Source organism: Thamnophis elegans, chromosome 4 (assembly GCF_009769535.1).
Source record: "Thamnophis elegans isolate rThaEle1 chromosome 4, rThaEle1.pri, whole genome shotgun sequence".
Classification (NCBI taxonomy): Eukaryota; Metazoa; Chordata; class Lepidosauria; order Squamata; family Colubridae; genus Thamnophis; species Thamnophis elegans.
Window position 1 is genome coordinate 31,870,780 of NC_045544.1, and position 24,449 is coordinate 31,895,228.

A 24,449-nucleotide genomic window follows, 5' to 3' on the forward strand; every position below is an offset into this window, starting at 1 on the left:
CATACATAACTCTTGTTTCTCCCCTCTTCCCCAAAAAGCTAGACTGAGCTGGTAATGTACATGATCAAGCCAAAATCCCTAATAAATTACCATGATTAAGGGTGGAGCTGAAACTAGTTCTCCCTATTCCTAATTAGCAATAGCACTTAGACTTATATACTGCTTTACATGCTGTACAGCCCTCTCTAAGCGGTTTACAGAGTCAGCATATTTCCCCCAACAATCTGGCCCCCAACCTCGGAAGGATGGAAGGCTGAGTCAACCTTGAGCCTGGTGGGATTTGAACTGCTAAATTACAGTCAGCCAGCAGCCAGCAGAAGTAGCCTGCAGTACCGCACTCTAACCACTGCGCCACTGAGACTCTAATTCAACACTTTAACCCAGTGCTTCCCAATCTGGGTTTAAAATGAGGTAAAGCTGGTTTTTCTTTAGATAATGATACCCCAACCGGTTGCCCAATCACAACAGGGAAACTAAAAGTGAAAGGGCTATGCCTATAATGGGTAAAAAGGACTTCTTGATAAATGGTTTTGAGTAATGAACGAACTACAAAGTCTTGCATAGGCTTTGAAGCCAGGTGCCACCAAAACTGATAGAAAACCATGAACACCGTCACAGAATTAACAGCCACAGTTATTGCAATGATGGGCTTCCAGTAGCCCCATTGGTATAGAGTCTGCATTTCCAGACTGGGACTGAAGAGTCACCTCCATATCCACACATGAACTCCATGACAGTGTAACATACATATATACAACTGGGGCAATCGCTTCCCATGAATTGGCTGCAAAAAGTTGAAGGTTGCTAGTTCTAAGCTAGGGTCTTCCTGATCAGGGGAGTCTAGCAGGTGGTCCTTCTTCCCTTCGGTGTTAGTGCTTTATGTTTTCCTAAGAGGACCACAAACACTGAGCAATTAGGTAAGTGACTGACATATAATCAGCTGGATGACGTTCCTCCAGATTTGACATCACACCCAAAATCCTAGTCGGCTAGACCAGTGGTCTCCAACCTTGGCAACTTTAAGACTTGTGGACTTCAACTCCCAGAGTTCCTCAGCCAGCAAAGCTGGCTGAGGAACTCTGGGAGTTGAAGTTCACAGGTCTTAAATTTGCAAAGGTTGGAAACCACTGGGCTAGACTACTGGATCAAAAGAGAAATATTCCTTTCCTACTTACAGCTTTGCCTTACACCCAGGTATTGCCAGGGTTTCAAGGCACTCCTTAACCAGCTGAGTTGCCTCCTTGGCAGTACCCTGGTGTATTGAAAAACCACCTCCCCCATGGCCATAATTGTGAACCACTAGCAACCTCTCACGCTTGTGAGTCAGCACTTCCTTGTGTATTCTCACAGCTGACCGAGATGGCCTCAGGCCCACCCTCACTTTTATATTTTCAGCTGTCCGAAGTGAAGGCTCAAGTGTGGAGCATCTATCAAATATGTTTTTGCTGATAATGGGATCCGGGGACAAATTCCAGTTGTCTTTTTCTCTTATCCCACCTAATGTTACATTATGTATCCCTGGATAGATGTAGGTCAAACCATCACCATCACGAATGAAGTGCTTGATCCAAGGAGCATGAACCTTGAGAACTTGCCCTCTGGTGGGGTATAGCTCTAGATCCCCTGTAAGTTTTCGGGAACCAATGCCTGAGCAGTTTACTATGATGTCAAAATCATGGTGTAGCTCCCAAAGATCTTCTATTTTCCTTGCATGCACCTGGCCTCCATTTTCTTTCAGCCTATAAAGAATACATCAAAGGTTAAAATACGGCACTTTTGAATCCTCTACGGCTAATGGTTTTACTTAGATCAGAATGTTCAAAGCATGAGATCACAAATTTGAAATGCAAAACTGAAGTGAGTAAAGGGAAGCCCAAATCACATATGTGTGTCCGTGGGTCATCACGTGTCACAACATCATGACATGAACACATTTTGAACTGTGCCTCATTTGTACCATATTATATCACAGGATGCAAACAATGTAATTCAGATCATTTGCATTATGATGTCATTACGGTTTCTACCAGATGGCACAAATCCCATCAAAATGACAACAAAAGGAAGCATGTATGTACAAAACAGTGCAGGATGTACTGTATCTTATTGCCTTTTGTTATCAGCTTTGAGCTACAAGTTCGACTAATAAGGAAAGGCACTCATCAAAATGATGTGATACCTTATTCCTGAAAATTTGGTATTCAATTTACAGATGACACTAAACTGGCAGGAATAACCAACAACCCCGAACACAAGCTCCAAAAAGATCTTGACAAACTATCCAACAAAATGAATTTTAACGTGGAGAAAAGCAAAGTTTTACATTTAGGCAGGAAAAAAAATCAAAGGTACAGATTAAGTGAGACATGGCTCAAAAACAGTAATTGTGAGAGGGACCTTGGAGTCCTAGTGGACAATCACTTAAATATGAGCCAGCAGTGTGCAGCAGCAGCCAAAAATGCTAATACAATCCTGAGTTGTATAAACAGAGGCATAGAATCAAGATTACATGAAGTATTAGCACTGCTTTATAAAACCCTAGTAAGGCCACACCTGGAATACTGCAACCAATTTTGGTCACCATAGTACAAAAAAAAAGGTTGAGGCTAGTCTAAAGAAAAGAAGAATAAGGGGTGACATGATAGCAGTATTCCAATATTTGAGGGGCTGCCACAAAGAAGAGGGGGCCAAATTATTATCCAAAGCACCAGAGGGTAGGATAAGAAACAATGGTTGGAAACTAATCAAAGAGAGAAGTAATCTGGAATTAAGGATAAATTTCCTAACAGTGAGTACATTAACCAGTGGAACAGTTTGCCTTGAGAAATCATGGGTGCTCCATCATTGGAGGTTTTTAAGAAGAAACTAGACAGTCACTTATCTGAAATGGTATAGATTCTCCTGCTTGAGCAGGAGGCTAGACTAGAAGACCTCCAAGATCCCTTTCAGTTCTGTTCTGTTGTATTCTATTGTATTCTACTCTATTCTACTCTGCAATTAAAATTATGATTGGTGGCATTGTTTTCCAAAAAAAGAAGAGTTTGTGTTTTTGGAGTGAAAAAAAGTTTTTGAATAGTGTACAGGAACTTTCTAGCTAATTATAGGTTCCCCTTGCCACCAGAACTGGTTCCCTTCTTTAATGGGGATTCACAAAAACATGCAGTCAGGATCCAAAGAATCACACCGAGTTTTCTGTTTCCACAAAAATGCTAGAGTTTTGTCTATTGGGGCTTAATACCACATGGCAATTGTGAAACTAAGTTTCCAGACACTGTGTAAGATAGAAGTGTCATCAAACTGATGCATCCAGCCTCAAACTGCAAAAAAATCTGTTTCAAACGGAGTCTGAATTTTATGAAAATTATAAGGAAATCCCTGGGGAATAAAAGTTTCCCTGTGCCACTTTGTCTTTGCAGTATGTCAGACAGCAGAGGACGGATATTCTGATTAGATCTGAGTTTGGGTGTGTTTGTTCAGTTTGTTTCTCGGCAAATGTTAGTTTCGTTCTCAAGCCAAAATGTCCCAAATTTTCATTTCTGCAGAAGAAATTCGCAGAAATTTCTATTCTTCTTTATGATATGGATTGGGATCCTAAAAGTGCTGTCGGGTTTCTGCTCAAAAACACAATCCCCACATTCTGAGAAGTGTGATTTGGGAAATCTTCTCAGTTAATAAAAAGCAACAATTACAACTTAATATGGATGAAAGAACTCCTGCTACCCAGAACCAAAGTCCTGGACTGCTTAATGAAGCATGTGAATCTTTGTTGGACATTACACAATATCGTCAGAGAGCATATTTCTCAAAGTCCAATCTTAGTTTTCTATTTCCCAGTTTGTGCCAACATGCAATTGTTTTAAGATTTGAACTTGGCAGAACTTTTTATAACTGAATATGCTTGCAAGCAACGTCACCTTCGTAGCAGGGGCTGCCCTCCCAATGAAAATTCTTATTAGCCAACTTGGTGGTTCATGCATTCCAGCCAAGTAGTTTATGACTGATTCCCTTGGGGTGTCTTTTGATAAAGTACCAGAAATAGTGGTTGGGACACTGAAATGATGTTTAATAAACTGCACATTTATCAGCAGAAATTGTAATCATGTTTTTCAGCTCACTGGACCTATGCCATCGTTCAAGGAAGCTGATCAGCCCTCCCTGCAATGGATTTGTGTCAGGGCATTGCACTGAGGAAGGGAAACTCCTGTGGGAAATCACAAAAGAGTAAAACAGAAATGAGAGGCAACCAAAGTCTCTGCCCACAAGACCACCTGATAAATATTAAATGGATCCTCTAGCTTCACGGAGTCTCAGTACTATGTTCAGTGTTGTTGATGAAATGAACAACAAAAATGAAACATGACAGGGCCTGTGCATCCCAGGAGACAGCAGGTAGGATTGGGAGAAGAAGAAAAAGCACTCACTGATAGGTAATGTAAAACAAGAAGCCCAGAGCTGAATACAGGTACAAACAACAATACAACCCAATGACCAGCTAATTGTTGGTAATATTTGACTTGTGCTCTCCGTCACCTCACTCTCGAATGCAAAACTGTAAAAATGACCAAATGTTTAAAAGGCATCTCTGGCCTATAACACAAAAGCTGTCTTCCAGAGGAAAGTGCCTCTAGATCAGTGTTTCTCAACCTTGGTGACTTTAAGTCCACAGGACTTAAAGTCACCAAGGTTGAGAAACACTGATCTAGATATGTTGGGCCACCACTCCTGTCCTCTCCAGTCAGCATTATCACCAAGCAGCATCAGGCTGGGAAAAATCACAAAAAACATCAGCCTGCCCAGCATGTTGGAGGCTGATAAATTCATGACTAAAAACCAGATGATGCATATATTATTTTAGGCATAAAAATTCTCCTTGATGTAAGATGAAATGATGGTCACTTGCTTAGGTCCAGAAACAGGTGCAGATGTAAATGCTACACTATTCCTGGGGAAAAAGAAGAGCATCATTTCTGAGCACACATTAATATCCAGCTAGAATCCAACATCACCAGATAAAATTGAATGATTGGTAATCCCGGATAGATTTAAGGTAGAATTTTGTTCCTATATCACTCTTAATCCATGCAACACAGTGGTGCAATTCAGTCAGTTCTATCCGGTTCGGGCAAACCAGTAGCGGTGGTGGCGGGAGGCTCCACCCACCCACCCAGACGTCATCACGTCCCGTTTTTGACACTCTGTGCATGCATCAAAATGCAGAGGCTATAGATTTGTGAACCAGCAGCAAAGGTAAATTGATTTCACTCCTGATGCAGCACCCTTCTACAGGCTGTGGTTACAGCCACCAATTTACATAAAAGAATAAGGCTACTAATGTTGTTGAAAGGATTATACTTTAAATCTAGACACTGACATATTAGCCAGTTCATGGAAGCCAACAATGGTAGAGAGCAATTATCTTCACATCCTGCCCGATGGCATCTCGCGAGTTTGGCTTCACCATTGCCAGAGCAAAGAGACTGGTCTGCTCCAACAGGCGTGATCTTCAGTTTCTACAATCACTGTTAAAAGAAGCTGCCAGGATAAATGAATCTGGGGTTGTCTCTGGACAAAGCTTTCATCATACAATTGCCATCCTCATTCTTACATTTTTACAAGGGCTTCCAAATTACAAAGTCCTTCCTTTGCGATCTTCCCATATGTTGTTCTGTTTTTAAGAAGAACTTCAGGGTCTTTGGCTGAATTCCAATGTGTACACCATTGAAATTTTCACCATGGATGTCTTAATTCATATACAGCTGAATTCATATTCAGAGTTAAATCGGAAGGTATAATCAAAATAAATTATAACCCAGGATTATAAACTGCCTATATAAGATTGCACTAATAGAGGGTGTCAAATAATAGGCTCAATGCAATCAAATGCCTCAAGCTGGAGATCTGGTTAATGCAAAGTTCCAAGATAAAGTACTTTGCTATAGCGATTTAGAACCCAATTAAATTAATTCAGGCACATTAAGATCCCTAATAAATGATCTTTTACTTGACACTCGTTGAACAGTCCACTTTGCTTATTTGACAAAAGGACAGACACCAAAATGTTACATCTTTGGAATCTGAAGCTTTCTCCTGAATGCTGAATGCTTGGTGGTGTAGCAACTGTTTTTGTCTAACTTTGCCATATCTTATATTCTAATTGTTGGATCCTATGTAGTATATGGTGGCAAAGAAAAACACACATATAGGAAATAGATCAGTGCAGAGTGGCACAATTACTGATTCCTGCTTTTAAAGTCATCGGTCTGAGGGAGAGGAATTTTACTCTTGGTGGGACATCTTTCTAAATTACCTCCCTACAGTAACCCATTAATAGTAACCTGTAGGTTTTTAAGAAGAAAAATCCCCACTTATCCCTGAATCTCCATGTAAAAGTTAATCTGTAAATACTATATTATAAAGAGGTGTGCTCAAAAAGGAAGCCTTAACTGACAAGAGATTATATTTTATTTGCTTGCTGGGATTTAGACCACCACAATATACAGACCTAAAAACTAGGCCTTATCCTGTTCCATTATTATATGAGTTTGACAGGAAAGGACCAATGAATTGGGAAAACAAAGGATTAAGTGTAAAATGCGCCAAAAGTTTTAGGTCAGATTTCTTTACTGTATTGCTGATTTCAACCTAAAAAAAAGTGAATAAAAACCCATACCTTTTCTCCAGCCAAATTAAATACGATGGGCAGTCACATTTCAGTGTGGTAAAAGCTTGACCATATTTGTGCTGTGGAAATCTCTTCAGCTCCTTTTCAGTCATTGAGCGAAAGGCCAGAACCACATCACACCAGAATGGCGTCTTCTCCTCAGGAATGTCCTTAAATATTTGCCAGCTTGTTCATATTTAAGAGAATAAGGGTGTAAAACACAGACATTTTTGGTCTTAATGGTCTCTCCCCACCCTGAAATATTTTTTTCAAAAGCAAGCTTTTAAAAATTCATCAAATAAAACAAGCAAAGTTGACTTCCTCAGCCACATGTTAATATGACGTTTAGGCACCACCAGTGTATGTTTTAATTATCTTTAAATAAATAGAAGCTGCCACAGCTTCTACATATTCCAAAATTAAACATATATTTCTGCAAATTTGAATACATATTTACTATTCACTGTTCTGAAATTCAAAATAAGAAAACAGTGAACATGTTGATAATAGAAGTTTGGATACCATACTAATTGATTCGTTGTTTTTGTTACTGTTGTCACTATAAAACTGTTAATCAGACTAGAAGAAGTGAATGATTCAGTAGGCTACAGTTAGCCATTCTAATCTTTTTAACCTCGCAGGTTGCAATTGCCTATTTTCAATAAACACGAGCTCCTCTAAACATCTATCTAAGCCTTAGGAAATAAAGACAATCCATGCTTATAAAAGAAGAGAAGGGTATTTCTAAATGATTCCAAGCAGCAAGTTCAACCAGGAAAAATATTGTTTTAAAAATATTAAACTTATCTACCAAAGCCAAGGAAAAAACCAAGCATGGGGAGACCAAGAAAAACCTCTGCTAGAGCTATATGGAGTCTTACAGGACTTCCCATGTGTGGGATAACATCTGTTATTTTTTTGCTTGGAGAGCTTAAGGCAAAGTGGATTGTATATACACTTATCCGAGGTGGCGCAGTGGTTAAATGCAGCACTGCAGGCTACTTCAGCTGACTGCAGTTCAGCAGTTCGGCTTGTTCAAATCTCACCGGCTCAGGGTTGACTCAGCCTTCATCCTTCCGAGGTGGGTGAAATCAGGACCCAGACTGTGGGGGCAATATGCTGACTCTGTAAACGCTCTTAGAGAGGGCTGAAAGCCCTATGAAGCAGTATATAAGTCTAACTGCTATTGGTATTGCTATTGTTCTCAAGGAACTTCTAGATATCCTTTCCTACAACTGTTGAGCCTTAGGACTTGGGTAGCTGTTAAAGCCAACGCACCATAGGCGATCATCTAAAAGTGTGATGGTCTATGAGTTTAATTCCTGGTGAAGGGTTCAAATCCCACAAAATAAATCCGGTTACTTACATCTGAGGAATCCAAATAAGGATGACCTGGTCATGTGCTGCCTCTTGGTGATGAGTGCGACTGGAGTTAAGTCTCCCCTGGCAACCTTTATTGTGGCCTGCCAGCAGCCTACGGAGCTGGCAGCAGATTTTGACAGTGAGGAGGTTGGGGAGGAACATGGGGCAGTCCTGGAGTCTGGGGAAGGCTCCCTTGAAAGACTTTGCTGAATGTGAATCAGCAGAATTCACAGTAACTTAATAAAAGGGTTTTTTGTTGGAACAAGGAGTTTGCTTCATGCTCTCAGGAAACCTAGGTCAGAACAACCTTGCCATCTTACAGCTATAGAAGAAAGATAGCAGATGTGAACCAAGGACTGCTCTAGGGAGCAGGGAAGTCACTTAGTTGACCCTGAACGGCACACAAGGTGCTCAGAAAAACAGTGCCTCAAGTATTGACTGCAAGGGCGTCCCAACTTCTGCAATTGCACAATTGCTTCACAGTGCTTTACAGCCCTCTAAAAGTGGTTTACAGAGTCAGCATCAGAAATGGTATTCAGCAGGTTCAGTTCTGGAGAACCTGGAAATTATAAGTAGTTCAGACAACCGGTAAATACCACCTCTGACTGGCCCCACCCCCATCTAATCTCTGCCTCCCAAGTCCCAGCTGATCGGGAGGGAATGGGGATTTTGCAATAACCTTCCCCCTGGAGTGGGAAGGGAATGGAGATTTTACAGTATTCTTCCCCTGCCACACCCACAGAACCGGTAGTAAAAAAATTTGAATCCCACCACTGGTTAGCATGTTGCCCCCCAATAATCTGGCTCCTCATTTTACCGACCTCGGAAGGATGGAAGGCTGAATCAACCTTGAGCCTAGCAAGATTCGATCTGCTAAACTGCTGGCAGCCGGTGATCAGCAGAAGTAGCTTGCAGTACTGCCTTCTAACCACTGCGCCACTGCTCATTATATGGTCATTCAGATTTTCTCCCCTCCCTCTGCTCAGCCCATCCCAAAGTTCCCAATTCCATCACAACTTTCTGTGTGAACGAAGAGAAGTCCAACTAAATGTAGCCAAGATCAATCTAGTACCGCATCCTATTTCTCATAGTCACCAAACAGATGCACTGTTGGAAGGCCCAGAGGCAGGACTTGAGAGCAATTCTATCTTCTGATGTTACTTGCTGCCTTTGAATATAAAGTACTGTGAAAGTTAGTAAATCTCTTATATATATCAACAGCACATTATAAAAATCATAGGCCAAAGGTAAGCTTTTGAAAACTGAAACTTGCTTTTTTTTTAAAGGGAAAAACAAGTGCTACTACAATATATTAATGTTTCCCTAAATAAATTCTGAACCCAGTTTAAGGATTACGATATAAATCTAAAATAAATGTTTGTGTTCTGTTTTTCTTCTGCAGAACTCAAGACGTTCTCTCCTTGCCCGCCCACCCCAGTATTATATGCCTCCCAAATTTGTCCTAATAAAGAAGCTTGCTCAGCACAACGCTGAAAGAAATCACAAAAGCATTAATGAACTCTATATTCACCCAGATACCAAGTGAATCCCAGCTTCTGAGGCCTCTGAGGAATTACAGATGGATAACAGATGGTCAAAAGTCTCCCTAAACCACTGCTTCTGCTGATCAACAGGTGTGCCTGTAGAGAAGAAAGAAAAACACATTTCAAATGGAGGGAAAGCATTTTAAGAAAATCCAGAAAAAGCAGACATAAATGGGCTGCGCTGAAATTTATGTATGGATACAAACTGCTAAGAGAAAGTTTGAGAATCAAGCAGATTCCACACAGGAAGCAAGGGACGAAGATGGGGTCTGTGAAACATCTCAGCTCCAAAATCTCCATACTATTCATGCTATTTTGGGAGGTCATCCAGACCTCCAGGACACATTTTCCCAAACGACAAGGAGTTGTAGAGGAGAAAGAAGAGGAATCACCATGGTCTTTTCTCACTCCTCTCCTCCAGCAAGAGCAGAACTCTTCCTTATGACCTATTTCTCCACATTTCGCTAAACATGTGGAATAAAGTGATATGTGACAATAGTTTGGTTTGCATAGAGTGATTGGGCCACTACTCGGAACCCTGACATAGAGCAGTGTTGGTGAACCTTTTCGGCACCGAGTGCCAAAATGGGAGCACACAAGCACGTGGGGGGAGAACATTGGAAACCAGAAGAGCAGCTTCCCAGTGCATGCATGCATGCCAGGGAACTGCTCTTCCTCTTTTTGGTGCTCCCACATGTGCAAAGACCAGCTGGCTGGCGTGCATGCGGTGCTGGAAACTGGAAGCTCAGCTTCCCGGGGCGCGCATGTATGCCAGGGAGCTGCTCTTCTGGTTTCCAGCGCTCCCACACGCAACAGGCAACAGCTGGCGTGCCCGGAGATGGCTCTGCATGCCACTTCTGGCACACATCCCATAGGTTCTCCATGACGGACATAGAGGCTAATTACACAAAATAATGCTGGATTCTTCCTGTGAGTCCTAACTATAAATGCAGCTGAAAACAGGAGCTACTAGCTCCCAAGATAGACAGCTAGTACATATGTTTAGATGCAGATGTAGTTACAGAATTTATAGAACATAGAATCATATGCCTGGAAGGGACCAGGGAGGTCTTCTACTCCAACCCCTGCTAAAGTCAGGAGCCTTATATGATCCCAATGGCTGTCCAGTTTATTTTTGAAAACCTCCCATGATGGAGCATCCCACAACTTCGGGAGGCAAGCTAGTCCATTGATCAATTGTTTTCACTGTCAGAAAATTTCCCCTTACTTCTAGATTGGCTCTCTGTTTAACAAGCTTCCACCCATTACTTCTTGTCCTACCCTCTGGACAAGAATTCAGAATAACAGAAGAGGCTGTTGCGTAGACATTGAGGCACAATGGCAGACACACAGTGGGCAACCTTTGAGGCAGCCTTGGCCTGTGATTGTAGAGGGAATGTAAGCCATCCATTTGTAACTGCTAAACAACGAAAGTGTAAATCCTTTAAGTGTGTTACATTTTTCTCACAAAATGAGGCCAACCGTAAAGAGTATCCTAAGTTTAAAAAAAATGGCTCCAAGAAAGCTTCTCCCACTCCTGGTTATTCTGTTATTGATACCATTCAGAATCTGACTAAATAATTACTTGTTAGAAGGAGATCGAGTGCAACAAGCCAGCATCACCTTTTCACCTAATTGAGACTCCCTCTTTGTACAGTCTAATGCAAGAAATGAGGAACTTAAATCAAATCATGTGAACTTTATAGATGAAATAGGAAAGTCCCATATAGGCCAATTGTAGAATATATGCATGTGTGGAAGCAAGGGACGTGCTGGCTCAGTGGCTAAGACGCTGAGCTTGTCAATCAGAAAGGTCAGCCATTTGAATCCCTAGTGCTGCGTAACGGAGTAAGCTCCCAGTTTCTGCCAACCTAGCAGTTTGGAAAGCATGTAAAATGCAAGTAGAAAAATAGGAACCACCTTTGGTGGGAAGATAACAGTGTTCCGTGCGCCCTCAGCGTTTAGTCATGCCAGCCACATGACCACGGATATGTCTTCAGACAGCACTGGCTCTTTGGCTTTGAAACAGAGATAAGCACCGCCCCCGAGAGTCGGGAACAACTAGCACATATGTGTGAGGGGAACCTATACCTAGAGCCGAGGTGGCGCAGTGGTTAAATGCAGCACTGCAGGCTACTTCAGTTGACTGCAGTTCTGCAGTTCGGCTATTCAAATCTCACCGGCTCAGGGTTGACTCAGCCTTCCATCCTTCCGAGGTGGGTAAAATGAGAACCCGGATTGTTGTGGGGGAAATATGCTGACTCTGTAAACCGCTTAGAGAGGGCTGAAAGCCCTATGAAGCGGTATATAAGTCTAACTGCTATTGCTATTGCTATGTGTTGGAAACCTATTGCCAAACACAATTTGTATCATCACGTCATCATATCATCACAATTGTGTCATGGCATATAACCATATGTACAACTAGAATGACATGTGTAAAATGTCAGGATACTATTATTCCCTAGATTCAAGGTAAGATAGACCATAACACTGTCCGGAGAAAGTAATAGCTTGTACCATCATAGAGCATGGAGTTATTCTGGAAATTTTAGAAAGGCATCTAGTCTTAAAGATAAGCAGATATCGTTTCTTCTGAATAAATTACAGCAGCTCCAGCTGTCTTACTCAAAATGTACCAGTTAAGAGGCTGGAAAAAATGTCTCTTAAAACCGCAGCTGTACTTCCTAGAAAATTGATTTTGGGCTACAAAGTAAAAATTGGGGAAAAAAGTAGACATAATATAAATACTTGGGCAACTTCAGATTTTGCTTTCTGAAATGTAATTTTGCTTGCCTGGATAAAGATGTGGGATAAGCATCCCTGCAGCAACATCGCTGGTCGTGTTAGGAGAAAATCTATCAGCCATGACAGACACAGTGCAGTTTGTAATGGAGTCTGAAATGTACACAGCGGTGGATAAACCGATCAGACCAGCCCCAACGACGACAATCTTTGCCTTGGCCATGTTTCTGCTAAGAGAAAGAGGAAGAAGGGGTATGAGTATGAAGAATAGGCACCTACATGGTTGGTTGTCAAGAAATCTACTCAACAGTAGCCTGAAATCACTAGGGGTTGAGTGCAAGCTAAAAAATACTGTTGCTAAATGATTACCGGACCCTTACCACTCTCCCGGCCTTCCGAAAAGCCACCAAGACCTGGCTGTTCCGGCAGGCCTGGGCTGTTGATCAATGTCCAGCCCCACTTAGACAGAATGGATGGTGTGCAATTTTAACAACTGTATTTTTTTTATCTTAATTTTTTTAATGCTTTTTATCTTGTCTGTAAGCCGCCCAGAGTCCCAAGGGAGTGGGCGGCATACAAATTTTATTAAATTTCAAATTTCAAATTACTTACACCCATGTAACTTTTTATAATATTTCAACTATTCTAGTAGACATATTTAATTCTCCAAAACAAAACCAGAAAGGTATGTAGCAGTTCTAAGCCATAGAATGTCTTGATGGGATGAAAAGAATGTGACCATTCATAAGCTTGACTGAATGATCCTATTTGGAGAAAATTACATTGGCAACTGGCAACCAGTTGCATTATGATCTGCCACAAGGTAATTTTTCTTTTGGTTTCATCATCATCAACATCATTATCACTTTAGCCATTGTCTATCCACTGTAGGATGAAGGCCATTTCTGCATGTTTCCAATCGATACAGTGAGCCCGCAATACTTGCTGATGTCGTTGATCCATCTTGTTTTAGATCTCTTTCATGGACGCTTTTTATCAAATGAGATCTGTTCTATGACCGCCTTGGTCCACCTGCCATCAGTTCTTCTTCCTATGTGACCCGTTCATTTCCATTTCGATTCTTTTATTCTCTTGATGATATCCTATACTTTCATTTGTTCTCTAAGCCAGGGTTTTCAACCACTGTGCCGCGGCACACTAGTGTGCCGTGACATAGTGTAAGGTGTGCCGTGGGAAAAACACTTTATATATAGTCAATATAGGCACAGAGTTAATTTTTTTTAACATTTTCTAATGGTGGTGTGCCTCGTGATTTTTTTCATGAAAAAGTGTGCCTTTGCACAAAAAAGGTTGAAAAACACTGCTCTAAGCCATGTGCACATCTTTCTATCTTGTCTTCTTATGCCAGGCATGTATCTTTCCATGGCTCTTTGCACCACTCTTATCTTCATATCAATTGTGAGGTTAGTTCCCATGTTTCACCATATTATGATTTAATATTTTTTATAAAACCAGCTATTGTGATTCGTAAACTATTATTTATTAGTTAACGTGCTGTGCAAATACAACCTATTTTGTCTTATTCAATAAATAGTAGTTTAAGAGCGGGAGCTGGCCACTTGTAGCTGGCACGATTGTATTTAAATACCAAATCAAAAGTAAGATAAAACAACTTTTCCTACCTTGCTAACTTGAGCTATCTTGGCAGTTAGGGCAGCATTGATACATTCTCTTCCCTTAAGCTGAGACAAAGCCAGTCATTATTTGCTTAAAATCAAAGATCAGCACAAAATGCAAAAGATTCAACTCCGGTTAAAAATAAATCAACACATAACACGGCACATGGGGAAAAACCCAGCAAGAGGCCTTATGCTGACACTGTGCCCTTGACTAAAAGAATCAACAGAGGTGTTCAGAGACCTACTCTTAGGTCAGGCACATGTTATTTACTCGGTTGAAACTGCTTCTTCAAGGTTTTTGTAAGTAAATAATTGGAGGACTGTGGTGGTTCTTTTTTTTTTTATTCTTGTGACCTATGATACTCATCACTTTGGGAAAGCTTAACTGATGTATTCATGCAATGTTCCCCGTGCAAGCACGTTAACTAGCTGGAAGTAACTAGAAAAAAAGCAAGGTACATCCAGAGTATTATGAGATTTTTCAAAACCAGCAGCTCGGAGACAGCAGGCCCCTTCCATTCCCCTTTCTAAAGCATGCTAGACAAAAATCTATTCTGAGTTTTTAACTTGCTTAATTTGAACAGTATTCTTTTGTTGACAGAATTATCAAAGCAAATGAATCAGAAACCTTTGCCAATGTTTTTCTGTTGCACATCCAGACCTGCTTTCGGCCCATCCCTGCATCAAGAATGGCCCACATCTGGACTGTGTCACATTTCAAAGAAGAGCTACCTAGCAGAATCAAAACTTCCTGGTTTAATTTAATAAGCAACATTAATCCGTAGGTGTCAATAGATGGGCATGCCAGTAAGAGATCTGGAGAGGACATCTGTAAGATCTTCCTAAGTGCTGTTGAGGTACAGTGCATTCTCTCCAGTTCCTAAGCCAACAAAAAACTCATTAAGTAATTTGTGCTGTCCCAACTGATCTGCCAAAGGAATCTGCCAAAGGAAGACTTGCAGATTACTTGCAAATTACGATTTTTACTGCAAGACAATTTAAGGGGAGAGATTGGCAAATTCACTGGCTTCCTTCCCCCTCTCTCCCAAAATCAGCATCAGGTAGGAAAAATTACCATCAATCCCAGTCAATGGAAGAAGGGGCCACCCTGGTGAATGTAGCTTCACCTATCTTTCTAGTCATCTGTGTGATAGTTAAACCACCCTCTGTTTTCAAAATGTTTTTCTGCTGACAGGGCACGCTGCAATGCATTAAGACAGCTCCCTCCTTTAACCCTGGACCAATGTTTTTCAACCTTTTTTGTGCAAAGGCACACTTTTTTTCATGAAAAAAATCACGAGGCACACACCATTAGAAAATGTTTTAAAAATTAACTCTGTGCCTATATTGACTATATATAAGGTGTTTTTCCCACGGCACACCTTACACTATGTCATGGCACACTAGTGTGCCGCGGCACAGTGGTTGAAAAAACACTGCCCTGGACCATTCCCCACCCCACACACAGAAGCTCCAGAAAACTGGTAGCCTGTAATAGATCAATCAGCCTTCCTGTCACTTGAGTTAGAAGGGAATCTGGCAGAGAACACCTGCCACTTTTACTCCAGCTCCAGATATTCCACGTTAATAATGCTACAAGATAATGAGTTGCTAGCAAGTGGTTGCACCTGAAATTATCCCAGGCGGGACAGCAAAATAGCATGAATAAGAAAAATGGCACATCCTTCCTTTCCAAAGTCATAAAAAAGGTAATAAATGTGCCAAACTCTTTGTTGGCAAAAACAACAAAACATGTTGACAGTTTTTTGGAGGCAGAACCAGCAATGTAGCTTCTTCCCTGTTAAATCAGCCCACAGCCCCTTTCTTTTTTCCCCCTTGGATCCAGCGAAAGACTCTTGAACATTTGTTTAATGATATTATCTTTGTTTATTGGTGAATACAACAGATGGGAATAAAACAATCATTATAGCTCAATAAAACATATGAATACAGTTGATGTCTGTATAAACAATCAACATGCTAAAGTTTTAAGAAATGGAAAAGACACTTCCTCTGATTTAGAAATGAAGTAAATTTATCAAAACATTTGTTAATGTTGCAGAATTTAACTAGTTTTTCTTAATTAATTTTTTTTCTTAAAGTAACAAATGAAAAGAGAGAGATTGGTTTTATTTTAACCCTATGTTTAATAACAGGCCCAGTGGTCTATCAGAAGACTGCTACTTTCCAAAGGCATGTCAGGCATGCTTCATCCACTCCTTTTTAGAATATCAAGACATTCTAGACCAGTTTTTTTCTAAATCAGACATTGTAGATCATGGGTGTCAAACTCGCTGTGTCACGTACTGTCATGTGATTTTTCACTATGTTTTCCCCTTTGCGGAGCTGGGCTGGGCCACCAGTTTGACACCCCTGTTGTAGATCAACATGCTAGGGAATTTTGGGAGTTGAAGTCCACACTTCTTAAGTTGTCAAGTTTAAAAAGTACAGTGTCCATTTTTTCCTGCAACCTAAGCCAGCTTGGCAGAGCACAATAATGAGGAAAAACTAGGTAAAGGGTGGAGAGAAGAGAATAGGAGAGAAGTAAAGTTCCTGAGAAACTAAGAGAAAAATGGAGGAAAGAAGAAAGGATTTACTAATAAATACAGCCATCATTCAATATAGTGAGGGAAATAGATTATAGTATTCTTGTGAATAATTAATAAATGAAATGTTTACTATATAATTAAATCAGGATATACGTTATTAAGTGTAAAACAGAATAATAGATGGAAATGATATGTTGCATTGATTAATTTAGCGAGGGCAAATAATGATAGTGTTTATATATTAAGAAGAAATTAAAAACTAAGTGGAAGAATATGGAATGAAAATAAGATGACTGAAATGTAAAAGAAATATGATGTAAAATGAACTATGCATGAAAGAAAATGTAAAGAGGGAGAAAACTGGACAACACTTTGTTTATAAAAGAAGTTAAATATGTAACAAAAAAATTAAAAAACTTTGTTTAACATTATAATGAGGGAGGGAGGGAGGGAGGGAGGGAAAGAATGAATGGGTGACGGAAAGCGAACAATAATGTGCCCATATCAGCCTCAACCAGCCAAAGTCAGTTCATGGCTACAGCATTGTGTGTCAGTGTCACATATAACTTGCATGCCATAACATATGACAGAAGAAAACAAATACATTTGAAATTCAGGGTAATAATGACTTGACAGCCAGGCTTTCTCTTATAAATGCCTCAGTTGTGTCCCCATTTTACAAATGTCCAATCGCACATATAGTAAAAACATGGATATGTTTGCTTGCATGTGCTTGCCATTTAAAACAAATATTTCATTTTTTTGAAGGGAGTGGGGAATTACTTTTGTGGTTTCTTTAAATTGTTTTTGCTTTCTGTGATTTGTGTGTGTGTGTATGTGCTGTGGCTCTATCTGCAGTATTTATCTATATCTTGAATCAGAATAGTAGACGCGATCATGGAGATGTTTTGTACTTTTCAATTGGTCAGCTGCAAGAGAGGTTCATGATGGTCCCATCCTGTCCTCAGTATCCAATGGCTGCAAAAGGGAAGATGATCCCTTCAACACGTAAACAGTATGGAGGGATTGAGGAGCTGAAATATTGCTGTTTTGAAGTGTAGTAAATGACAACTTGGCAGAGATTTGTGGCACTGGGTATCAATTTGACATGTAAGCGGTTAATGTACATATATTTCAGAAACACTATCTTGGAATATACCTTTGCTCCAGACTTAGATTCTACAGTGATTTTATCTTTGATTTATATATAAATAGATGGCAGTTTAGGAAACAAGTTGAGTTTTTTAATGGGCTTGAACAGGATGCCTTTTGCCATCTATTAAAAATAGCTGAAAAGCTTGAACTTTCTATGCAGCTTTGCCATTTTACTGATCTGTTTTGCTTCAAAACAAGAATATGAACTTCGAACTTGGCAAGGAAAAAAAACCAGTTGATAATTCCCCAAATCTATTACCTGGAAAGGGTTACCAGTTAAAAGAACAGCTGAAATATTTGTTCTTTGTCCCTTCTAGGAAAGAATACAACAGTTTTTTCAATGGTGTGGATTCCTGCCATACCATCCTTTCAAAAATCATACTGCAAGAGGTTTGGCAGAACGAAGGATTTCTAAACTTCTCTGAGGCTCTTCTCAGAGTTCTCTTTGAGCATCTGATATATAGGCTTACAAATTGAAGATGGCTAGCTAAACCCTTCCCTCCATTAAGTTTTGTGTTTTATTTGCAAGCATTCATGCTTTTTTTATTAAGGTGGGATTTTAAAACACATATATAATATGCTTTGCTTTATCTATTAATTAGAAAAAACAAATGCTGTCATGGGAATTCTAGGTATTGAAATACACACATATGAATGACCTCCGGGTTGGAGAAAACTGCTCTGGAAAACATATGCAGTGCCTGATTCACAGATCATGTAGAGAGTTGAACTTCTATTGCTAAAGAAATTATCTGTCTTAGACAACTTTTCCCACCATTCTGTAATCTGCAAATTCACAATCTACAAGCTATAATTCACAATCTACAAGCTATAATTCAGAATCTGACAAGAAAAAAATAAAACCATTCACTTAAGAGAATCAAAGCTAGTTGGCTCCTAGAACTTTTGCGTTGATTTTCGAATGAACTTTTAGATATTATTACCATTGCCATCATCCTATTTAAATAATACATCCTGAATGTGTCCGTGTGTCCTTCCCAAATAATGGGATATGGCTAACAATATGCTAAATCACTATATAAACAATACATAGTTTTGCAATGTAATCACTAGATTAGTGATCCTATTTTGCATAGAATTGCCTTGGCTATTTTGTGGGGGGAATACTGTTTGTACTTTAGTCATAAGGTTATAAGGTTATAAGGTTTATTGTATTTATATGCCGCCCTATTCCCGGAGGGACTCAGGGCAGCTAAGAAACCCAAGGGGGGGCGGGTGACAAGAAAGGAATACAACAAACAAGGTACAAAGAGAATTAAAAGACAATCAACAGTCACACAATTCGAGAGGGGAAGGGAACTCGTCAACCCCAGGCCTGCCGGCACAGCCAGGTTTTAACGGCTTTGCGGAAAGCCTGAGAGAGGTAGTGTCCGAATCTCTGTGGGGAGTTCATTCCAAAGGGCCGGAGCAGCCACAGAGAAGGCCCTCCTCCGGGTAGTAGCTAGATGACATTGGCCAGTAGATGGGACCCGGAGGAGGCCTAATCTGTGGGATCTAATGGGCCTTTGGGAGGTAATTGGCAGCAGGCGGCCTCTCAAGTACTCAGGTCCAATACCATGAAGGGCTTTATAAGTGACGACTAGCACCTTGAAGCATATCCGGAGACCAATCGGTAGCCAGTGCAGCTCGCGGAGGATAGGTGAACGTGGGTGTACCGAGGTGCACCCACAATCGCTCGCGCAGCGGCTGCATTCTGGACGAGCTGAAGTCTCCAAATGCTCTTCAAGGGCTGCCCCATGTAGGACGCATTGCAGTAGTCCAGTCTTGAGGTCACAAGGGCATGAGTGACTGTTGCGAGTGCCCTCCCGGTTCAGGTAGGTAGTCATGGTCTTATTTTATGGGAAAATCTTATGTGAAGGCCTTAATTGACTAAAGAATTGATGGCAAGAGCTTTAAAGAACATCATTCAATGCACAAAACACCATATAGACCCAGAGAAAGCAAGGGTGTCAGGGACAGAAGATATGAACAAGACTAACACTACATTTATTTATTTTTAAAAAATAACTGTTTCAATTGTATTTGCTTACTACTACTACTAGATTTTTTTTTCCTACATTTGTGTAACATCTCTTATCTCAAAATTGTAAATGGATATCCTTGTACATGTGTACAGTATTTATACAATAATTGAGGCTATACTCAGCTGAATTCAAGGTAATAAATTCCATATTACAATGTGGAAATCAACACTCCAGTGGTTCCGGTGATTTCTGGGCAACAGCAGTAGTACCCATACTTTATTCTTGGTAAGTATTATTGAATACATTGGGACTACCATTACGGTACTTCTCTTTGTCAATTGCTATTTCCTCTCTTGGCAAATAGAAACAGAGTGAAAGAGTTTCTGCCTGAAAAATTTGTCCTCCTTCCAAATGAATTCACTTTTTTAAAAAGAATTACTACTAATTTCTTTAAATAATTTTTCCCCATTTGCTAGTTTAGGATAGTTATTTCAGCACAGAATTCCCTTTACACCATGTAAAGGACTGTATAAGTTGTTGCTCAAAATAATAAAAGCTCCAGTTCAAAGGCACTGTGATAGGCTCAAACATCATAATGTTGAAGAATTGGTATACTTTTATTTTTCCATTATTTCCATTCTCATTGCCTTCAAATGAAGTTGATAGTTGATCAACTATCTAATTAAATAGTCAACCGCCCTAAACCCCAAGTATTAAATGCTACTTGAAGAGAAAATAGAATTTTCACCTATGGGGATTTGAGGTAGGCTGAAACCAGAATGGGCTGACAGTACTGCAGAGCTTCAAAGAATTATCATGGCTTCCTATTCAAAGGCTACTGTACCAATACATCCACACAGTTCTAGGGATCTGTCAATATTGTGGAAGTGGACAGGTCCAGAAAGGTTCCAAACTGCAAAAGGACCCTCATGTGAATGTCCTCTTGGTAATAGCTAGAATATTACATTTGATCTAACTTAGGGGTGTCAAACTCAAGGCCCGAGGGCTGGATCTGGCCCGCAGGGTGTTTAGATCTGGCCCACAGGGCCGCCCTGGAAACAGCGAACGATCGGCCCGCAGTGCCTCTGCCAGTGAAAATGGAGCTCGCAAGGGGTGTGGAGGCCCCCGAGCTCCTTTTCGCTGGCAGAGGGCGACAGGAGGCCTTTGTGGTTGAAAATGAGCTTGGAAGCCCATTTTCACTTCCAGAGCACTCATACCGCCACAGGCACCGTGACACAAGTGACATCAAGCTGGTCACACCCACCCTGGCCACCACCACAGCTCTCTGAGGTCAAATGCAACCTGATGCAGCCCTCAATGAAATCGAGTTTAACACCCCTGATATAGCTTGTGCCATTCAAGAATTCAATAAATCAAGCTCACAATTTTACTCTGTTTTAATATTCTTTCCCTAACCATGTGGTGAAGCACACTGCCACATTTACACTATTTTTACCACAGACCCAAACTTGAGAAATAAGTTGGAATGGACCTGCAGGTGTCCTCACTATCTTTGACCTCAAACAGCTGACCAATCTAGGCGTACAAAAAGCAGCACTCCAGTCAGTCACACACACCCCTTGGGAAAGTACCTCTTTGGTGTTTTTATCAAAACGTTGTTTCCTCGCAAGAGAATAAGATTACAAGGCATTCTTCCTCTCTATCTCCAATGAAAAGTCTTGCTGGTATATGGAAAAGGTGGAAGGGAGACAGCCAGGAGGACAGGAAGTTCTTGTCAATGAGAAACTGACCATTCTCAAATGTGAGTGTCCCATACATTAAACAGTAGATTGGTCAATTCAGAAGCCATCAGATCAGCTGCTCAATGTAAGAAAGCCACATGGAAATACAGGGAACATCCATGGACCCTCAAACAAAACACAACTTTAGTTAGAGGTTTATTTAAAAAAAAAAAAAAGACTGTCAAAGCAATTCTAAGGCTATCTCTCTCTTATGCTCTTTGTGGCTTCCTCGACATCTTGTTTTGACGTCGAGACTTTGATTGCTAGATCTTGTGAATAAAGTTAAGTTCACTAATAAAGGCATTTCTTTCCTATGGATTTTGAATTGACTTTTGCTTACTCAAAGTAACCCCCATTTCAAGGAGTAGCTCCTGTTCCTTAATACTGCCTAGAGTTTATGGCAGATAAAGCTTTCTCAGAGATTCATAAACAGCTGAGTTCTAATAGAAGCAATGCTGTAAAAAAAAAAAGATGTTAACTGTTAAGGAGTCACCGGACACTTTGCTTATTTTTAGTGCAAAAGGTCAGTAGCTCTGGACATGTCATTGCTCCAGTAAAATAAGGAAAAATCACAGAATGATATGAGAATATCTTTTTTCCCCAAAGCACTTTAATGCTGTGAGGAGTTTGGGTGTATTAATAAATATCACTCGCTAAGTTTATTTCATGAATATTAATGACACACCATCACTTTTCAAGAATCAGCCATTTGAGGGACAAGACCTATTGATGGCTTGATGAATTGAAAGAGCAATTCCTCCATGGCTGGGGGAAAAAAACCTTATGTTTCTGTAAAGTACAGCTTACCGTACTTTTCATGTGCAAGCCTGCAATTACTTAAGAATTGACTGAGTACATCATTGGCTTAAAGGAGCTTTCAAGAACCACACGTCTTACATGGGGAAGGGGGGGGAGAAGAGAAATACCTTTCTTCTTCACAGAAGAAACCAGATGTTTTCTGACAAGCGCTGCTTTCGCACAGAAGCGTTGCGTTATCAGAGGTCCAAGCTTAACAACCGGAAAACATGATCCAGTGGGCGGAGTTATCATGATTAGCCAACCTCTATTCGATTCTGATTGGACAGAGTGGGAGAAAAAAAGTATCTTGCTCCTTTTTTGTGGCTCGCTCGCGCGTGCGCGCTAGAAAAGGCTTGTGAAAGATGCGGCTTTCGGAGGCGATTTCCTTTTGAGGCAGCCCTGGGAACTGCTGCTAATAGTAGCCCGTCTGCTATCTGAAGACATAGGGGAAAGTATTTGAGTGGGTTGCTTTTGCTACGCTTTTTAATCAGAACGGCTAAATTGTATGGGCACCACAGTACTAAAAAAAACACACAGAAAACATGTGAAGCTTCCATATTATTTCGTATGGGTTGCATGAAAGAGGGTTATGCAGTGGAATATCTCACAGCGTTCCGCCCTGCACCCGGTGCTCTTCAGCCTATTTACAAATGACATAGATGCGGGCATAAAAGGGAGGGCTCAGCATATTTGCAGATAACACAAGAGATGGAGGGGGGCGGGAAATTGTTACTATCTCACAAAACAGACTGAAGGTTCAAAGATGTGGAGTTCTGTTTAGCAAAATTCTATTCAGGGATGTGAATTGAGATGCTCATATTGGTACCTTGGCTTGGCAGTGGTTGCAGAAGGTTCTGGAAAATCACAAATTAAGCACAAGCAGCACTGTGCTGCAGCTGCCAAAAGAGCCAATGTAGTTTTTGACTACAGCAGCAGAGGCTGGTACAGAGGTACAGTGTATAATGTCAAAACCATGGAAGTGATCCACAGCATTAGTCGACAGCAATTGGCAATAGAGGTTGGGTGTTTGCTTTCCCCAAACAAAGAAGACGGCTGAGAAACTGGGGAGTGTGTAGAGAAAGAGCAACAAAGACAATGAAATCCTGGAGATTAACCTCTATGAAATAATGTTAAAAGAATTGGATATGTCTAAGCCTTAAGAAGAGAAGACAAAGGGGAGACATGATAGCAGTCTTTGAATACTTGAAGAGCCATCACAAGTCATGCATTTATTCTCTGTACTGCCTGAGAATTGGGCAACAACCAATGTTTTTTAGAGAGAGTTCCAATCTCAAAATAAGGACTAGTTTGCTGATCATAATAGCTCTTAAACGGTGGAAATAGCCTGCCTTCTAAAGTTATGGGTGTTCCATCATTGAATGTTTTCAAACAAAGGACAGCATAAGAAACCCAAGGATTCTTATCCTAGAGAGGGGTTTAGGGTAGAGGACATCATCTAGACTCCCCTGTAAGTCTACAAATTTTATAAACTTAGTCAAATGGAGTTCATTCATTAAACCAGGGTGAATCAAACCATGGTTTAACATATGGAAGTGTAGTCACTAAACTCATTTTCAAAATTCATTTGTCAGAAACAGTTGCAATTGCTCTGGGTTCACTCCAAACATTTATGACTTTCATTGATTTATCAACACCTTTCATTGAACCACAATCCACAATATTTTAACTTCTGGTACTCTGCAAGCCCAGATCTATCAATTTGGAAAGTATTGATCCAAGTCAGTGGTGGGTTGCAGTGGTGCACCCCAGTACAGGCGTACCGGAGCCTGCCCGGAGCACTGAGTACCCTTCCGGTAAGGTGCTCCGGAGGGCCACCTGAGCTCCTTACCTGTCCTTTAAAGCCTTCGGTGTTTCCGCGCATGGTGCATACAGTGCCTGCGCGATGTTCCAACGAGCAGCTGGAGCATCGCAGAGGCGGAAGCGTCACGGCAGCTACAACGCATGCGCGCGCCTCCATGTGGGCAATGCTGGGCCCGTTCCAACCATACCGGTTGGAACGGGATCTGGAACCCACCACTGATCCAAGTTAGTAGATCTATTTCTACTTAATTGTTGGATGGGGTATATTGCCAGAAAATGAAGGTGAAATGGAATTTTGAAACGTGGAAAAACTCATGGAGGAGGGGTGACAAAAGGGAGCCGCTACTTCTCTATTCTAAGTTGTATGAAATTCTCTTCCATAGAGCTAAAAAACAATTGTAACTCACCTTCAACTGTGTTCAATTCCCAGTAAGAAACCTACATAAC

General features: G+C 40.7%; 1 protein-coding gene across 2 annotated transcripts; it reads right to left on the reverse strand.

Annotated features, from left to right (window-relative positions):
- Nucleotides 1–281: 281 nt before the first annotated feature.
- On the reverse strand, nt 282–23,929 carry DDO (D-aspartate oxidase). Of its 2 annotated transcripts, XM_032215977.1 has the most exons (6): nt 22,310–23,929; nt 12,364–12,542; nt 9,555–9,663; nt 6,671–6,847; nt 1,144–1,739; nt 282–1,000 (listed from the first exon to the last, which is right to left on the reverse strand). In XM_032215977.1, exons 2-5 carry the CDS (start codon nt 12,533–12,535, stop codon nt 1,172–1,174), a joined length of 1,026 nt encoding a protein of 341 aa, XP_032071868.1. In that variant the 5' UTR covers nt 12,536–12,542; nt 22,310–23,929; the 3' UTR covers nt 282–1,000; nt 1,144–1,171. The 2 variants fall into 2 exon arrangements, with proteins under 2 accessions (XP_032071868.1, XP_032071869.1); XM_032215978.1 differs by lacking the exon at nt 282–1,000 and having other exon boundaries at nt 1,070–1,739; nt 22,310–23,927.
- Nucleotides 23,930–24,449: the final 520 nt, after the last annotated feature.

Bases quoted from the DNA above. Each gene is read 5' to 3' on its own strand.
- DDO (XM_032215977.1), bottom strand. From the start codon at position 12,535: ATGGCCAAGGCAAAGATTGTCGTCGTTGGGGCTGGTCTGATCGGTTTA. The intron at 6,848-9,554 runs GTGAATATAGAG...AATATGAACAAG, and splicing joins GGGATTCACTTGGTATCTGG to CTGGCAAATATTTAAGGACA. The intron at 1,740-6,670 runs GTATGGGTTTTT...TATTCTTTATAG, and splicing joins TTAATTTGGCTGGAGAAAAG to GCTGAAAGAAAATGGAGGCC.